The sequence below is a fragment of the Periophthalmus magnuspinnatus genome, chromosome 14 (assembly GCF_009829125.3).
Source record: "Periophthalmus magnuspinnatus isolate fPerMag1 chromosome 14, fPerMag1.2.pri, whole genome shotgun sequence".
Lineage (NCBI taxonomy): Eukaryota > Metazoa > Chordata > Actinopteri > Gobiiformes > Gobiidae > Periophthalmus > Periophthalmus magnuspinnatus.
The window spans coordinates 808,195-825,957 of NC_047139.1; the positions used below are offsets into that span (position 1 = coordinate 808,195).

Sequence of the window (17,763 nt, forward strand, 5' to 3'; positions counted from 1 at the left end):
TTTCCATCCTTGCAGATGCCGCGTGTCTCTCTCTCCTCTCCTCTCTCCTCTTCTCTTTCCTCTCCTCCTCTCTCCTCCCCTCTCCTCCTCTCTCTCTCTCTCTCTTCTCTCTCCTCACCCTCTCCTCCTCCTCTCTTCTCTCTCTCTCTTTCCATCTTTGCAGATGCCGCGTGTCTCTCTCTTCTCTCCTCTCTCCTCCCCCTCTCCTCCTCTCTCTCTCTCTCTCTTTCCATCCTTGCAGATGCCGCGTGTCTCTCTCCCCCTCTCCTCCTCCCTCTCCCCCTCTCCTCTCTTCTTTCTCTCTCTTTCCATCCTTGCAGATGCTGCGTGTCTCTCTCTCTTCTCTCTCCTCCTCCTCCTCTCCTCTCCTCTCCTCTCTCTCTCTTTCCATCCTTGCAGATGCTGCGTGTCTCTCTCTCTTCTCTCCTCTCCTCCCCCTCTCCTCCTCCCCTCTTCTCTCTCTCTTTCCATCCTTGCAGATGCCGCGTGTCCGCAGCGCGTACGGCTCGTGCGGCTCGTGACGTCACGCGCACGCGGTCCGTCGGTTCTTCAAATAGCGGAGTCAGAGCGCGAGCGGAGCGGGAGGGAGGCAGCACCGCCCGTGTCTCTGTCACCACAGCGTCCACAGCAGCGCGTGGACACGGGAGGAGCGCGCGGACAGCGGGACATTTACGCACGAACAGGAACTTAACGGCACCGGGAGGAGCGGCTCGGGCGGACGGCGCGTTTCCCGCGGCTTTTGGGGTAAAACAGGTAAGATGGAGGTGCAGGAGGTGATGGAGGTGCAGGAGGTGATGGAGGTGCAGGAGGTGATGGAGGTGCATCCGCGCGGGGACAAGTTTGAGTGGCGCGTGCTGCGCGCGCGTGGGGTTTTTTGGCGGGACTTGACAGTGATGTGATGAAGAGGAGGAGGAAGAGGAGCGGGAGAAGGAGGAGCGCTGCATCCAGAGGAGGTCGGTGACAGGCGGGGACGGTGTTAACGACTCCACCGCCGTAAACGTGTCCGTGTCCGCGCGCGCAGGTCCCGCGCCGCGATTAATCACGAGAAACGAGCAGATGCAGCGATGCACCTGTCCACGCGCACAGACAGGTACGACACATGCACGAGAGAGAGGAGGAGAGAGAAACACAGAGGAGGACAGAGGGAAACAGAGGAGCACAGAGGAGGAGAGAGAAATATAGGAATACTGAGGGATACAGTGGAATTCTGTGATCTGCTGGTACACTTATAGTCTGGGTTTAATCCGGATTTAATCCGGGTTTACACTTAGTTTATACCTGGAGTTTACAGTCCAGATTAAGTCCTTGTGTAGTCCTGGTTTAGTCCTGGTTTAGTCCTGGTTTAGTCCTGGTTTAGTCCTGGTTTAGTCCTGTTTAAGTCTGTTTAAACACCTTTTCATCCTATTTTTTTCTCCATTTTAGGGGTTTCTCTTGGTTTTGTTTTTTGCAGAATCAGACGTTCTGGTTTAGACACACAGGGAGGGCATCTGACACACACAGGGAGGGCATCTGACACACACAGGGAGGGCATCTGACACACACAGGGAGGGCATCTGACACACACAGGGAGGGCATCTGACACACACAGGGAGGGCATCTGACACACACAGGGACATTTCAGAACATGTTTGTAGAGTCTAAAATCCCGGGTTAGCAGGTTTTATGCCGAAAACCTTAGTGATTCAAAATGTGATTTAGACGTAACAACCTCCTAATGCAGGTTCAACCATAGATAATCCTGATATAGACCTGGTTCAGTCCTGGTTCAGTCCTGGTTCAGTCCTGGTTCAGTCCTGTTTTAAACCTGATGTCCTGCCGTGTTGGTCATGTGACTCATGTGTCTTTAGTTTGAAGTGAATCATTTTTGTTTTGAACGAAAATAGAACTGATAAAAACTTCACTTCAGTCTGACCTATTTTATTTTCTTCCACGGCCCCTGTCTGTAGACCTGGTTTAGTCCTGGTTTAGACCTGGTTTAGTCCTGGTTTAGTCCTGGTTTAGTCCTGGTTTAGACCTGGTTTAGTCCTGGTTTAGTCCTGGTTTAGTCCTGGTTTAGTTCTTGTTGAGGGGCTGTGTCTAATTGTTTTTTTTTTATTTGAGGAGTGACTTTGGACCAAACGGTTTAAATTGAACCTTTTGTTTTTCATATTTTTGGTTCAGAGACGTTAACAGAGTGACATCTGTCAATCAAACTCTGGGGCATCACCGGGTTTGAGGACCAAGACCTGACCTCTCTCTCTCCTCTCTCTCTCTCTCCTCTCTCCTGTCTCTCTCTCTCCTTTCTCTCTCTCCTCTTTCCTCCCCCTCTCCCTTCTCTGTGCTCTCTCTCTTCCCCTCTCTCAAACTTTCTCTCTCCTCTGTCTGACTCTCTCTATTTTTCTCCTCTTTCTCTTCTCTTTCCTCCCCTCTCCTTTTCCTGTCCTCTCTCATCTCTCTCTACCTCTCTATCCTCTCTCCACTTTTCTCTCTCCTTTCTCTTCCTTCCTATCTCTCTCTCCTCTCCCTCTCTATCTCTCTCCTCTCTCGTCTCTATATTCTCTATCTCTCCCTTTCCTTTCTCTGTCCTCTCTATCCTCTTTCTCTCCTCTCTCTCCTCTCCCTTCTTCTCTATCTTTCTCTCTTTCATCTCTCTTCCTCGCTTCCCCTCTCGCTCTCTCTCCCTCTCTCTCCCTCTCCCTCTCTTTTCCTCATGGTGTTAAACGAGGCGCTTGAGTGCTCCCCACGGGACAATCCTCCGTGTCACAGAAAAGAGAGAGGAGGAGAGAGGGAGTACTACAGAGAGGGGAGGAGAGAGAGGAGAGAGAACGAGAGAGTGAGGGAACTGGAGAGAGGGGTGATAAATGGAGAGAGGGGAGAGAGAGCGTGGAAAGAAATCTATAGAGGAGGAGAGAGGGGAGTATGGGGTTGAGTCTCCATGACGACCAGAGAGAGAGATGAATGAGAGAGAGGTGGGGGGAGAGAGAGAGCTGTGCTGTTTAGCCCAGAGCACATTTAGATTTGTTGTCGTCTCAGCAAAAACTAGAGATCGAACCGTTGCCGATAAACTGTTGATATTTTAGGCCCGATTTTGATTCTTTTCCTCAAACGATGTCATTTAAGTTCACCCCAGGCCTGTAGGGGGAGCTGTGCGTCACATCTGTGCACTTCTGTGTTAAAGTCTTTATGTGGACTCTTGGCTCAGACTGAATATCGGCCTGTGCTGGAGATTTAAGGCCGATATCTGATCTGCGCAACAGGCCAAATATCGGCCCGATACGAGTCTGGTCCACGCGCCCCAAACAGATCGTCCAATCAGATTCACTCATTTAAGGGACTCGTGTGAAACGAAGGAGCTCATTGGTCACATGTGATTTTCAAATAAAATCTAACTTCTTTCTCACATACTGCCCCACTCACTCTGACACACTCCCACACACTCCCACTCACTCCGACACACTCCCACTCACTCCCACTCACTTCCACTCACTCCCACTCACTTCCACTCACTCCAATACACTCTGATACACTCCCACTCACTCCCACTCACTCCAACACACTCTGATACACTCCCACTCACTCCCACTCACTCCCACTCACTCCCACTCACTCCAAAAGTCTGTCACACTCTGACGAGCAGCTTCTGAACTCAGCTGAAACTAGAACTGAAATGGTGAAACTTTGAAGCTACATCGATGGTGTGAGCCTGAAACCTCTTGACTTGTCGACGCTCCAGAGGATGATTTAGACACAGTGACCTGAACTGAACAAAAGATAAAACTAAAATATGTGTATCTACAGAGGAACTAAACCAGGACTAAAGTCTCAGCAGAGTCCATTTTGTGCCGTACAGAGCACTTCCTCTGGTTAAGCTCCCTCAGAATGGCAGTATTATTACTCGTGTCCGTTAGCTCGCGGCGCTCGGCTACACTCGGGCCTGCACTCGCCGCCTCGTCCATCGCAAGCGGCGCCGTTTTGTGTTGGACAGACGAGAAAATGTGAAACGCAAAGACACGAGAAGAGGAAGAGACGAGCCATTTGTCAAACGCGTCTGTGGAGTTATCGGGCGAAAACGGGGACGGCGGGACGCTCTGTGGGACAGCAGGACAGAGGAAGAGAAGACACAAGGGACGATCAAAGTTTAGACCTGGTTTAGTCCTGGTTTAGTCCTGGTTTAGTCCTGGTTTAGTCCTGGTTTAGTCCTGGTTTAGTCCTGGTTTAGTCCTGGTTTAATCCTGGTTTAGTCCCGGTCTAGTCCTGGTCTAGTCCTGGTTTAGTCCCGGTCTAGTCCTGGTCTAGTCCTGGTTTAGTCCCGGTCTAGTCCTGGTCTAGTCCTGGTTTAGTCCTGGTTTAGTCCTGGTTTAGTCCTGGTTTAGTCCTGGTTTAATCCTGGTTTAGTCCCGGTCTAGTCCTGGTTTAGTCCTGGTTTAGTCCTGGTTTAGTCCTGGTTTAGTCCTGGTTTAGTCCTGGTTTAGTCCTGGTTTAGTCCTGGTTTAGTCCTGCTTTGACCAGATGGATCCAGTTGGACTGATTTAAAGACATTTTGTCCTTTTGCTCGCTCTGGTCACTCTTGGTCACAAATGGTCAGTTGTAGCGACTCCATAGACTCTAAATGAAGTAATGCAGAGAGACCAGTTTAATGCCCTACTGTGGAACATTCTGTGACCTGTTCAGGGAGGAGGTGGCAGCTGTTGTCACTCACAGATGGAGACTCCATTTTGACCTCCTCCTGCTGCAAGGATCAAAATGACCCAGCAGCGAACGGACCAATCACAGAGCAGCACTGAGGTCTGGGCGGAGCCAACGGCAAAGCGCCCAAACTCACCAACACGAACATGGCCACGCCGCCAGACGAACTTCAGCCGATCTGAGTGAAAATGCAGCCTGTTTGGTTTGTCCGGGGCGTCTGTGGAGCAAAAATGTGTGAGCTTTTCTGGATTTAACTCGAGTTTGTTTTTTGTTGTTGTTGTTCGACCAATCAGATTCAAGTATCATCAGGGCGCTCTGTGTTTTCTCCACCTCTTTCAGCGAGAGACGGATAAACGTGTGAGACTCAGACTGACACGTCTGGCATGAGCCTGTTTGGTTTTGGAAAAGTTCCACAGTGCTGCTTTAATATGTCTGAGCAAGAGAGTGAGAGAGAGAGAGAGTGAGAGGATGAGGGAGTGAGAGAGAGTGAGGGGGGGAGTGAGAGGGTGAGCAAAAGAGTGAGAAAAAAGTGAGTGAGTGAGAGGGTGAGTAAGTAAGAGAGAGTGAGAGGGTGAGCAAGAGAGTGAGCAAGGGAGAGTGTGTGAGAGTGAGTGAGGGAGAGAGAGGGGGAGAGAGTGAGGGTGAACAACAGAGTGAGAGAGTGAGAAAAGAGTGAGTGAGAGGTTGAGGGAGTGAAAGAGTGTGGGAGAGAGTGAGAGGGTTAGCAAGGGAGAGAGTGAGCAAGGGAGTGAGAGAGAGAAAGTGGGAGAGTGAGGGAAAGAGTGAGAGAATGGGGGACAGAGAGAGAGAGAATGGAGGGAGAGAGAGAGAGACTTTGCCACGTAAAACAAACGTTGGACTGCTCCGTCGTTCCTTTTATATTTATTCAGGGAGCAGTTTGTGAAATAGTTGTTAAATTTCTCCACAGATCAGACGAGTAAAACAGCACCAACAAGAAACATCCCTTTAATATCACCACTCACCCCTTTAATATCACCACTCACCCCTTTAATATCACAAGGAGAAAAATACATCCAAATGCTTCTGATTCTGACACATCGGCCTGTCGCTAATCTAAAGAACAGTGTGGCAGTTAGCAGTTAGCAGTTAGCAGTTAGCAGACGTAATTACCGTCATTGCTAACTGCTAATTGCGTCCATTCAAATTCGGATTCAACTTCCATCTAAAGTTCTAATCTAAAGTTCTTCATTCTTATTTTAACAACATTTTTTTTTTTTTAGATTTAACTGAGTCTGGGATTTTTCCAGAGAAAGAAAAATTGTGTTCCACCTTGTGATGTCACTGAGCGGTGATAAACTCCATGGACCTTCACGAGGATCATTGAAACTGAAACTTGTTCACAGATGAAACGTGGACGTGACGCGGCAAACGGAAGAAACGATACAGTTAAATATTGTTAAAAAGGCAAGAAGTAAAATCTGTAACTTGTAGGAGTGAAGATGTTTGACAAACGTCTTGGCTCCTACAAGACGCTTCTTCAGTTGTGGTCAGATTCCTGCTGGACACTGACTTACATCCGTCTGAAGGAGGCGCTAACGACACTGAAACTGTAAACTGGAGGGTCAAAGACGCCATTTTTGTGAGGAAAAACAATCCTTCCATGAACAGGAATGCAGGCCGTAGACATCATCTCTCACACATCTATAACTCCACCCTCAGACCCAAAGCAAACAAACCAAACAAAGAGAACAGCAGAGCGAGCCAGTGGGTCCGTTTAGGCTGAAACTGTAAACAAGAGCCTTCAGCGCCGCCTTCTTTTGTCTGTAATGATGTCATGACGTAACCATAGCCGCTGTGTGTTGGTCTGTGGAGGAGCTGCCTGTGGAGTTCAAAGGTCATGTTGGCTGGGGTCAGGAGGTCAGGTGGAGGTCAGATGAGGGTCATGTGATGTAGGAGTTAATAGAGAGATGAGAGGAGGTGCAGCGTTTGGACTTGGCCTTTCAGTGTTTTTAACGACTTAAATGAGCCGAGAAGCTGCACATTTGAACCAAAACGACGACGCGAACGAATCCCACGAATCCCACGAATCCCACGAATCTACGCGTCTTATATTTAGTCTGGAGGTTTCTCTTGTTCTGAGTAAATTGGTTGAATCTGCTGCACATGAGCAGATTTTTATTGTGTTAAAAAAAAAAAAAAAATCCATTTGAAGAATCAATCAAAGGTTTATTTTTACCTTCAGCAGTGTGGTGTTTGTGAGAGAGGAAAGAGGAGGCGCAGAGAGAGGAGGAGAGGAGGGGAGAGGAGGAGAGGAGGGAAGAAGAGGAGCAGAGGGAAGAGGAGGAGAAGAGAGAGACAGAGGAGGGAGAGAAGAGAAAAGATAAAAGCAGAGGAAAGAAATGAGAGAGGAGGAGAAAGAGGGAGGAGTTATTGAGAGAGGAAAGAGGGGGAGGGGAAAGAGAGGGAGTGGGAAAAGGAGGAGAGCAAAGGAGAAGAAAGAGAGGAGAGAGGGTGGAGAGAGAAGGAGGAGAGAGAGGGAGAAGGAGGAGAGCGAGAGAGGAAGAGAGAGAAGGAGAAGAGAGAGAGAGAGATAATGAGGAGCGAGAGAAGGAGAGAGAGATAAGGTGAGGGAGGAGAGAGAAAGGGGAAGATTAGTGGGAGAGGAAGGAGGTAAAAGAATGGGGAGAAAGAGGAGGGAGGAAGGATAAAGAAGAGGAGTAAAGGGAAGAGGAGGGGAGGAAAGAAAGAGGGTAAAGGAATGAAGAGAGAGAAAAGATAGAGAGAGGAGAGTTTAGATAAAGGAGAGAGCAGTGGTGAGTGCAGCAGGTTCATAGAGATCCAGGAGTGTGTGTGAAACCAGGACTAAACCAGGACTAAACCAGGACTAAACCAGGACTAAACCAGGACTGAACCAGGACTAAACCAGGACTAAACCAGGACTAAACCAGGACTAAACCAGGACTAAACCAGGACTAAACCAGGACTGAACCAGGACTGAACCAGGACTAAACCAGGACTAAACCAGGACTAAACCAGGACTAAACCAGGACTAAACCAGGACTAAACCAGGACTAAACCAGGACTAAACCAGGACTAAACCAGGACTAAACCAGGACTAAACCAGGACTAAACCAGGACTAAACCAGGTCTGGTTGTTTATAAACTCGTCCAGTCAAACGTTTTCTCTCTTTTTGTCCAGTTACAAATCTGAAGTTTTGTTTTACTTTATATAAAGAAAAAGGAGTGAACTTTTCCTGAGTCCAGTTTGAAATTTTATTATCATCAAAACGTCTGTCTCTGCTCCGTTTATAGAGTTTAAAGAGTTTAAAGGTGGAGGTGTTTAAAGGTGGAGGTGTTTAAAGGTGGAGGTGTTTAAAGTGTTTAAAGGTGGAGGTGTTTAAAGTGTTTAAAGGTGGAGGTGTTTAAAGTGTTTAAAGGTGGAGGTGTTTAAAGAGTTTAAAGGTGGAGGTGTTTAAAGTGTTTAAAGGTGGAGGTGTTTAAAGTGTTTAAAGGTGGAGGTGTTTAAAGTGTTTAAAGGTGGAGGTGTTTAAAGTGTTTAAAGGTGGAGGTGTTTAAAGTGTTTAAAGGTGGAGGTGTTTAAAGTGTTTAAAGGTGGAGGTGTTTAAAGTGTTTAAAGGTGGAGGTGTTTAAAGTGTTTAAAGGTGGAGGAAAACTCCAAACCCAAACAGTGGAGCTTCTATTGAAATTCCGATCACAAATGTTGAACTTCCAGATCTGACCTTTTCCTCTGGATCCATCTCCAGAGAAACAGAGTAAATATCTCCAGCTGTCTGTCCCCTCCTCCGTCTGTTTATCTATCTATCTATCTATCTATCTATCTATCTATCTATCTATCTATCTATCTATCTATCTATCTATCTATCTATCTATCTATCTATCTATCTATCTATCTATCTATCTATCTATCTATCTGTCTGTCTGTCTGTCTGTCTGTCTGTCTGTCTGTCTGTCTGTCTGTCTGTCTGTCTGTCTGTCTGTCTGTCTGTCTGTCACTCAGTTCACATTCTCCCTTTCCCTCTCCTCCTCTCTCCTCCTTCTCTCTCTCCTCCTTTCTCCTCCTTCTCTCTCGCTCCCTCTCCTCCTCTCTCCTCATTCTCTCCATCTCGCCTCCTCTCACCTTCTCATTCTTTTACCTCTTTCCTCTCCCACTAATCATCCCCTCTCTCTCCTTCTCCTTCTCTCTCTCCCTTCTGCCCTCTCTCCCTCTCCTCCTTCTCTCTCTCTCCCTCTCCTCCTCTCTCTCTTTCTATCTCCCCATAAATTCTCTCTCTTTCTCCTCCTCTCTTCTTTCTTTCTTCTGCTTTTATCTTCCCTCTGTTCCTCCTCTTTCCTCTCCTCTTCCTCTCTCCTCTCTGACTCCATTCTTTTACCTCCTTCCTCTCCCATTAATCCCCCCTTCCTCTCTCTCCTCCTCTCTCTCTCTCTTCTCTCCTCTTTCCTCCTCTCTCCATTTCTTTTCCCTCTCTCCTCTTTAGAAAATAAAGTTCTATCAATTAATTTTTAAAATTACAGTTTATTGTCTAAATAAAGAGTATTTTCATTATCATTGTGGTATCGGTATCGGTATTGAGTATCGAGTATCGAGTCTCTTCAGTGTCATTACAGGCGCAGACGTGACTTTATCAGACTCTGGTCCAGTTTCACAGCGGCTGACCCTGGACACTTCATTTATGTGACTGTTTCTGTGGGACTTCACATTATTACATCATCACATTATTATATTATGACATTATCACATTACCCTATTATCATATTATTACATTATCACATTGTCACATTATTACAATATTTCATTATCACATTGTCACATTATTACAATTTCACATTATCACACGATTTCATTATCACATTATTACATTATCAGATATTTCATTATCACATTATTACATTAACACTGTCAGATTATCACTTTATTACATTATCACATTATCACTTGTCACATTATTACATTAACACATTGTCACATTATTACATTTTTACATTATTACTCAATGCAGCTGTAAAAGTGTGTGGCCCCAAAAGGAGGCGCAAGTCTGTGGAGGACTGACCCTGTGACCCTGTGGCTGTGGGGCAGGAGCCAAACACTTTGTCTCCATCAAACACAGTAATGTTTGTAATGGAATGTAGGGAGAGAAAACAGAGCCTGTAGGTGGCGCTGTTTCCGCGTCGGCCTGTAGGTGGTGCTGTTTCCGTGTCGGCCTGTAGGCGGCGCTGTCTTGTACTGGAGTGTGTTTGTGCGTCTGTCAGAGCCGTTATTATCGCGTCTTCGCTCAAACATTTAATATTAAAGACTTTGGCATAATGAATATTTCAACTCGGCCTAGAAAACACAAAGACAGCGGCTGGTGTCACTCACAGTCAAACAGGACGCACACCAGGGTAAAGCTGCACTGTGGAGCTTTTCTGGAGGAGGATGAGGAGAGAATGTTTCAGTGTGGCATTACCAGCGTTCTGAAGTCAGTCCATCAGCCCCAGAGTTTTATGTAACACTCCAGACCAAAGTGCTGTCCCATTAAACCAACAGTGTTTTGTTTTGTTTTGCTTTTTTTTCACACATTTACATTCTCTATATCTTCTTTTCTCACTTAAAGACTGAAAGGTTGAGATTTGAGCCTGGAGTTTTACTTTTTTTTTTTTTTTTTCCAGCGTCTGAACGTGCATTGTGTCGTGCGTCCTGATTGGCTGTTGGACTGTAGACCATTGTGTCGTGCGTCCTGATTGGCTGTTGGACTGTAGACCATTGTGTCGTGCGTCCTGATTGGCTGTTGGACTGTAGACCATTGTGTCGTGCGTCCTGATTGGCTGTTGGACTGTAGACCATTGTGTCGTGCGTCCTGATTGGCTGTTGGACTGTAGACCATTGTGTCGTGCGTCCTGATTGGCTGTTGGACTGTAGACCATTGTCCATCAGTCTCCTCCGTGCCGTGTCTCCTGTCCAGTACAGAATGTGTTCAGACAAATTTACATAAACGTTGGATCTCAGTGTGACTCTGAAGTGCTGTACGTTTGCGATTTGTTTTGTCCCCGACAAAACCCACAATGTCGATGAAACGTTCTGCACCGACAAAGACGCCTACGAAGGTTTGAACTTTGAGAGAGTTTAAACGAGAGAGAAATGTGAGAAAATGTGAACGCCTGTGTGAGAAAAGTGTATAAAGTGTGTGGTGAGGGAAAAGAAAGAAAGAAAGAAAGAAAGAAAGAGAAAAAGAAAGAAAGAAAAAAGAAAGACAGGAAAAGAAAGAAAATGAAAGAGAAAAAAGAAAGAAAAAGAAAAAAAAGAAAAAAAAATGACAGAAAAAGAAAGAAAATGAAAGAGAGAAAGAAAGAAAAAAGAAAAAAAGAATAAGAAAGAAAGAAAAAAGAAAAAAAATGAAAGAAAGAGAAAAAGAAAGAGAAAGATGGAAAATGAAAAAAGAAAGAAAGAGAGAAAAAGGAAGAAGGAAGACGAAGGTAGAGTGTGTTTAAAAGTGTATAAAGTGTGTGGTGAGGGGTTTTACAGCAAAAACAGAGAATAAATGTAAAAAATAAAGCTGATACTTCACAGATTTCGCCTGTTGTGGGTTATTTTTGGAATTTAACCCTGCGATGAACCATTTTAGATCTAAATTGGAAGATTATTGTGATCTTGAAATATTAAAATACATTTGTTTATTAGTCACACTCACAGAATCCGTTACCCGCCAAAACGCCACACAGTCTCTGCTCCGGGGCATCTGTGTATTAACCTGCGGTTCTGTTGCTCTCCTCAGGTGGGCGCTCATGGGCAGCCTGGCTCTGTGGGCGGTGGCTGCGGCCGCTCTGCTCACTTCCTGTCCCGAGGTGGTTTACGGTCACCGGGGCAACGGATGGATCACCGTGGAAACGCCCCCCTCCTCGTCCCTGGACCATGTGACGGTGAGATATGAAACTTATATTCTGTGTGCACATGGGGGTGTTCCATGTGTACCTCTATGGTGAAATGTTCAGCAGTTGCCGTGGCGACACGATGCACACATTAGCAAACGTGGCCAAAAAGGATTTAAGATCATCTGAAAAGGCAAGAAAAAATACAAGCTGGATTTAAACGGCACATTTTCAGGAGCCTGTGATCAACATGAGCATGGTCCTGTTTAAGAGTTTGGCTAATGCTAATGCTAATGCTAATGCTAGCGTGCTTGTGACTGTGATGTTACTTGAGACGGACGTGTTTAACAGCACAGATCAGTTCACCTGGTGTAGCTCAGATAAGTCAGACTTTTCTGGTTGGATTGTGTCAAAATAAAACTCAGATTAAAGTCTAACAGCTTCAGACAGAGCAGTGCCCACAGCTAGCATCACACCAGAGAGGACATCAGACCAGAGTGGAGTTCATCATCACAATATCCTATACCTGTAGTTTAGACTCTACAGACGTGTTCTGAAATGTCCCCGCGTGTCAGATGCCCTCCCTGTTCAGTGGAGCACTTCCTGTATCACCACATGATGACATCACAAGGTGTTTTCTGTTTGAGAGAAGAGCTCAGCCTAAATCTGCAGAGTTTGTGTGTTAAACGTTTGAATGAACTCCAGGTCTGTGCATTAGATCATAGAGCAGTGCATCATGGGACTTTAAATGAAACCACTCCCTTTAAGACTGATTGTTCCTGCTTCTCGTCGGGTTTGACACAGGGACGTGTTTAATTTTGCTGTTGAACTGGGCTGATAAACTTCAGCTGAATTATTTAGTACAAACTGCTCTTCTCTGCAATCCTTCATTTATATTTCAAAAGCCACAGACGACAATCTAATGCACCCCGGCCAGAGCTATTATCACTCCACAGTGCACTCCAGAACATCACTCCAGAACATCACTCCAGAACATCACTCCACAGTGCACTCCAGAACATCACTCCAGAACATCACTCCAGAATATCACTCCACAATGCACTCCAGAACATCACTCCAGAACATCACTCCAGAATATCACTCCACAATGCACTCCAGAATATCACTCCAGAACATCACTCCAGAACATCACTCCAGAATATCACTCCACAATGCACTCCAGAACATCACTCCAGAACATCACTCCACAATACACTCTAGAACATCACTCTAAAATATCACTCCAGAACATCACTCCAGAACATCACTCCAGAATATCACTCCACAATGCACTCCAGAACATCACTCCAGAACATTACTCTAAAATATCACTCCAGAACATCACTCCAGAACATCACTCTAAAATATCACTCCAGAATACACTCCAGAACATCACTCCAGAGTATCACTCCAGAATATCACTCTAAAATATCACTCTGTCCAGATTTCTAGACACAAATGAAATATCCAAACTGAAAATCTCCACAAATGTGTCTTAATAAAGATGCAACGTGTAACTTTGTCTCTCTCTGTCCTGGGAACACCTCTGGGTCTCACTGGAGGAGCTGGAGGAGGTGTCTGGGGTGAGGGAAGTCTCCAAGTCCCTGCTTAGACTTTCCTGGTCGCAGAGCCTCAAACCGCTTGTCTCCATGGAGTTTTTGTTTGATTTTGAGATTTGTTTTGTCTAGAATGTAGCACAGTATGGCATTAAACTTGTCTTATCTTCATAAAGACAAGCAGATCAAGTTACACGTCAGATCTGTGGAGTCGTGAGCCCACTCACAGTAAGAGTGCATGTCTGTCTCAGCAACAAAAACACCTGTAACTGAACACAAGGTAGATGCGTTTAATGCCGTACGGGGAAATATCCAGGTGAAGCAATAACATCTCCATGGAGACAAGCAGATGGCCGACCCCCCCACCAGGAAAGTGACGTAGTGCAGCTTTAATCTCATGCCTGAAAGTCCTTTAAACGGACAACAATCACGTTTTTGGGTTCAGTAAAGGACAACGTGGTGCCAGCTTTGGCCCAATGTGAGTCTGATGTGGACCGGCCCAGTTTGAGTCTGATGTGGACCGGCCCAGTTTGAGTCTGATGTGGACCGGCCCAGTTTGAGTCTGATGTGGACCGGCCCAGTTTGAGTCTGATGTGGACCGGCCCAGTTTGAGTCTGATGTGGACCGGCCCATGACGTACAGATATTAACCATGAACCAGGAGAAAAGTGAATCTCTGAATAGGCAGATTGATCCCGACGCCGCCGTTGGCGCGACGACAGCCAATCAAAGCGGCCCGTGTCTCCGCCTGTAACATCTAAACCGCGGGCCCTCGGGAGCCACATTGTTCCTGTTTACACACTTTGTTCTGATCTGGCAACGCGCGCCTCCCCACGGCTTTAACTTTGAACCACAACGCCAAAAAACACAACAACATACAGATTTATCAGCCAAAACAAGAGAGAGGAGGAGAGGAGGAGGAGAGGAGGAGAGGAGGGGAGAGGAGGAGAGAGGAGGAGGAGGAGAGGAGGAGAGAGGAGTGGAGGAGGAGGAGGAGGAGGAGGAGAGAGGAGGAGGAGGAGAGGAGGAGAGAGGAGAGGAGGGGAGAGGAGGAGAGGAGAGGAGAGGAGGAGGAGGAGAGGAGGAGGAGGAGAGGAGAGGAGGAGAGGAGGAGGAGAGGAGAGGAGGGGAGGAGAGAGGAGGAGAGAGGAGGAGAGGAGGAGAGGAGGGGAGAGGAGGAGAGGAGAGGAGGAGGAGAGAGGAGGAGGAGGAGGAGGAGAGGAGGAGAGGAGGAGGAGAGAGGAGAGGAGAGGAGGAGAGGAAGAGCGGCAGGGAGAGGGAAGAGAGAGGAGGAGATGAGGTGGAGAAGAGGAGAGGAGGAGGAGAAGAGGAGGAGAGGAGAGGAGAGGAGGAGGAGGAGGAGAGGTGGAGGAGAGGAGGAGGAGAGGAGGAGGAGGAGAGGAGGAGGAGAGGAGAGGAGGAGGAGAGGAGGAGCAGGAGGAGAGGAGGAGGAGGAGGAGGAGAGGAGGAGGAGAGGAGGAGGAGAGGAGGAGGAGAGGTGGAGGAGAGGAGGAGGAGAGGAGGAGGAGGAGGAGGAGAGGAGGAGGAGAGGAGGAGGAGAGGAAGAGGAGGGGAGAGGAGGAGAGGAGGAGGAGAGAGGAGGAGAGAGGAGGAGAGGAGGAGGAGAGAGGAGAGGAGGAGAGGAGAGAGGAGAGGAGGAGAGGAGAGGAGGAGGGGAGGAGGAGGAGAGGAAGAGGAGGGGAGGAGAGGAGGAGGAGCGGCAGGGAGAGGGAAGAGAGGAGGAGATGAGGTGGAGAAGAGGAGGAGGAGGAGAGGAGGAGAGGGAGGAGGAAAAGAGGTGAGAGAGGGAGGGAGGAAGAGAGAAGGAGGAAAGGGAGGGAAGGAGACAGAGAGAGGGGGAGCACAGGAGGTAGAAAGGAGGTAGAGAGAGAGGAGGCATAGAGAGAGAGAGGGAGGAGGCGCAGAGAGAGAGGGAGGAGGCGCAGAGAGGGGGGAGGAGGGGGACGCTCCTTTGTTGCCAGATTGGAGGAAATTAATATTTGTTGAACAGAGCAGAGTAAAAATACTGTGTAAATACAGACAGACGGATTCTGTCGACTGTTGTTGAACAATAGGAAGTAGAAATGTCAAGACTGAATCTAATTATCCGGCGTTTTTTTTTTTTTTCCACAAACCAGGAGAGACTGGAGTGCTGTTAGCATGCTAGTCGTTGTGTGGATTACAGGGTCTCCACCACTAAACTGTGTATATGGTGTTTTATTTACATCAGCTGTTCCATTTTGGTCTTTTTTAGTACAAACTGGGTCAGTTTACGTCTGTGTGCGCCTCCTCCAGGGGCTCTGCAGTCTCAAGTAGCTGGTGACATCACAAAAGACTGTCCTGATTACAGCCAAGTGTCTGTTTACAAACAAACCTGGCAACGGGGACGGAGTTTAAAGAGTGTATACCTGTGCCCCTCCTCCCCCCTCATTATCCTCTTGACTCCGCCCCTCCTCCCTCCTCCCCTTGACCCCGCCCCTCCTCCTCCCTCCTCCCCTTTAGTCCTCCTCCTCTCAGTTTCATGTTTTTGTCGGCGGTGTTTCTGTGTTTTAGTCCCTCTTTAAAATCATGAAAAGTGCTCGTAAACTCATCGTGGTGAGTGATTGTGACGCGCTGAGTGTTTCCCGTCTCTCGCGGCGTGGCTCCCGTGGTCGTGGTCGTCGTTTCGGGCCGAAGCGCACGACGCACTGCAGCCGCTTCATGAATATGTAGAGTGTGTCGTACGTCCGGTGCATGTGAATGACTCCGGCAGAGGTGATGCGTTCGGGCGCTTCACGTCCAGCCCACGTCTCATTATTTCCGCGACGCCTTCAGGGACGTGCGGGAAATTGGAACAAATATTCTCCGCGGCGCTCCGACCGTACAGTGTGTTGAGCTGGGGTCAGAGGTCAAGGGCGGGCCGACCCAGAGCTTGTTTCGGTCTCATGAATCTAATATCCCTCAGGCTGAAGCGCGTCCATCACAATCTCATGTTTTTATGTCAGAGTCCGCGGAACATTTTCTGACACCAGGGGGCGACGCGCGGAGACACGTACAGTATATGATGCTGTCCACCAGGGGGCGACGCGCTGAGACACGTACAGTATATGATGTCGTCCACCGGGGGGCGACGCGCGGAGACACGTACAGTATATGATGTCGTCCACCGGGGGGCGACGCGCGGAGACACGTACAGTATATGATGTCGTCCACCGGGGGGCGACGCGCGGAGACACGTACAGTATATGATGTCGTCCACCGGGGGGCGACGCGCGGAGACACGTACAGTATATGATGTCGTCCACCGGGGGGCGACGCGCTGAGACACGTACAGCAGATTATAATGTCCTCCAAAAATAAAACCTTCTCGTTCTGCAAAACCCGCTAACCAATTTCCGTCTTTTTGTCGACTCTTCTGGTTTAAAATGTGAACTCTGAACAGAATTATTCCTAAAACACAAATATTCTGATCATAATCACATTTACAATTTGCCAGAAAAATCGTGTTTACATATTTTTCCGAAACGCTCCGCAGTCGTCCTCACACGTTCAGAGCACCCCGAGTATTCACCACGATGACTTTATAAGCACTTTTCACAGCTCTCAGAGACCAGGACGAAGTGTTAGCATCACGGTAAAGCTAACAACTATCATGCTAATGTGCACTTCCTGATTATCAGACAGTACAGGCTTTATAAAGATGCACGTAGCGAACTTATCTAAAGAGCTGTTTACGTCATATGTCTGGACGGTGAGACAAACGCTAACGCTAATGTGAGACTAACGCTAATGCTAATGTGAGACTAACGCTAATGCTAATGTGAGACAAATGCTAATGCTAATGTGAGACAAACGCTAATGCTAATGTGAGACAAACGCTAATGTGAGACAAACGCTAACACTCAAATACAAGCGGAAAAAAAACCAAACCTATCTCAGTTAACAAGCTACCGGTCAGATCCGTGGAGAGGCAAGCCCGCTCACTGTAAGAATTCATGTTTTTCAATGTCTTTTTTATTGATTCGAAACGTGCCAAACGGATGTGTTCAATGCTGTACTGTGGAACATCCCAGGCAAAGCAGGAGCATCTCCATGGAGACCAGAAGAGTTCCGTAGTGCAGCTTTAACAGACGTGTAAATAAACAGCCGGAGTAAACGCCGCTGGATGTGGAGTCGACTTCTGTTCCTGACGACATTCCGGCTCGTGGCACATGTTTTTATCAGAGCTGCTCGTTACCGACAACGAGGAAACACAAATGTCACAACAGTCGCCGTGACGATGGTGAAGATCTACTGTCGGACTATTTTTAAAACACTCTGCTCCCGCTCTATGTGCACGTGTGGGGACAGGTGTTTATCACAGGGACACACACAACACACACGTACGATGTAGGGACCTGCATCACTTATAAGGACTAAAATCTACACACAGACACACACACCCATACACACACGCACATACACATGCACACAAACATACACACACATACACACATACATAAACACACATACACACAACACATGTACGATGTAGGGACCTGCATCACTTATAAGGACTAAAGTCTACACACAGACACACACACAAAACACATACACACACACGCACATACACACAAACATACACACACATACACACACACCCCAACACACAAACACAACACATGTACGATGTAGGGACCTGCATCACTTATAAGGACTAAAATATACACACAGACACACAAACACACACACATACACAC

The 17,763-nt window shown here is 47.4% G+C and overlaps 1 protein-coding gene across 1 annotated transcript in view; it reads left to right on the plus strand.

The window, feature by feature from the left end:
* Positions 1-1,064: 1,064 nt before the first annotated feature.
* Positions 1,065-17,763, plus strand: part of fstl4 (follistatin-like 4) — a 110,133-nt gene continuing 93,434 nt past the window's right edge. The window contains exons 1-2 of the mRNA XM_033978509.2: positions 1,065-1,090; positions 11,397-11,541. Of these exons, the coding sequence (XP_033834400.1) occupies positions 1,065-1,090; positions 11,397-11,541 (171 nt within the window). The remainder of the gene's footprint in view (positions 1,091-11,396; positions 11,542-17,763) is intronic.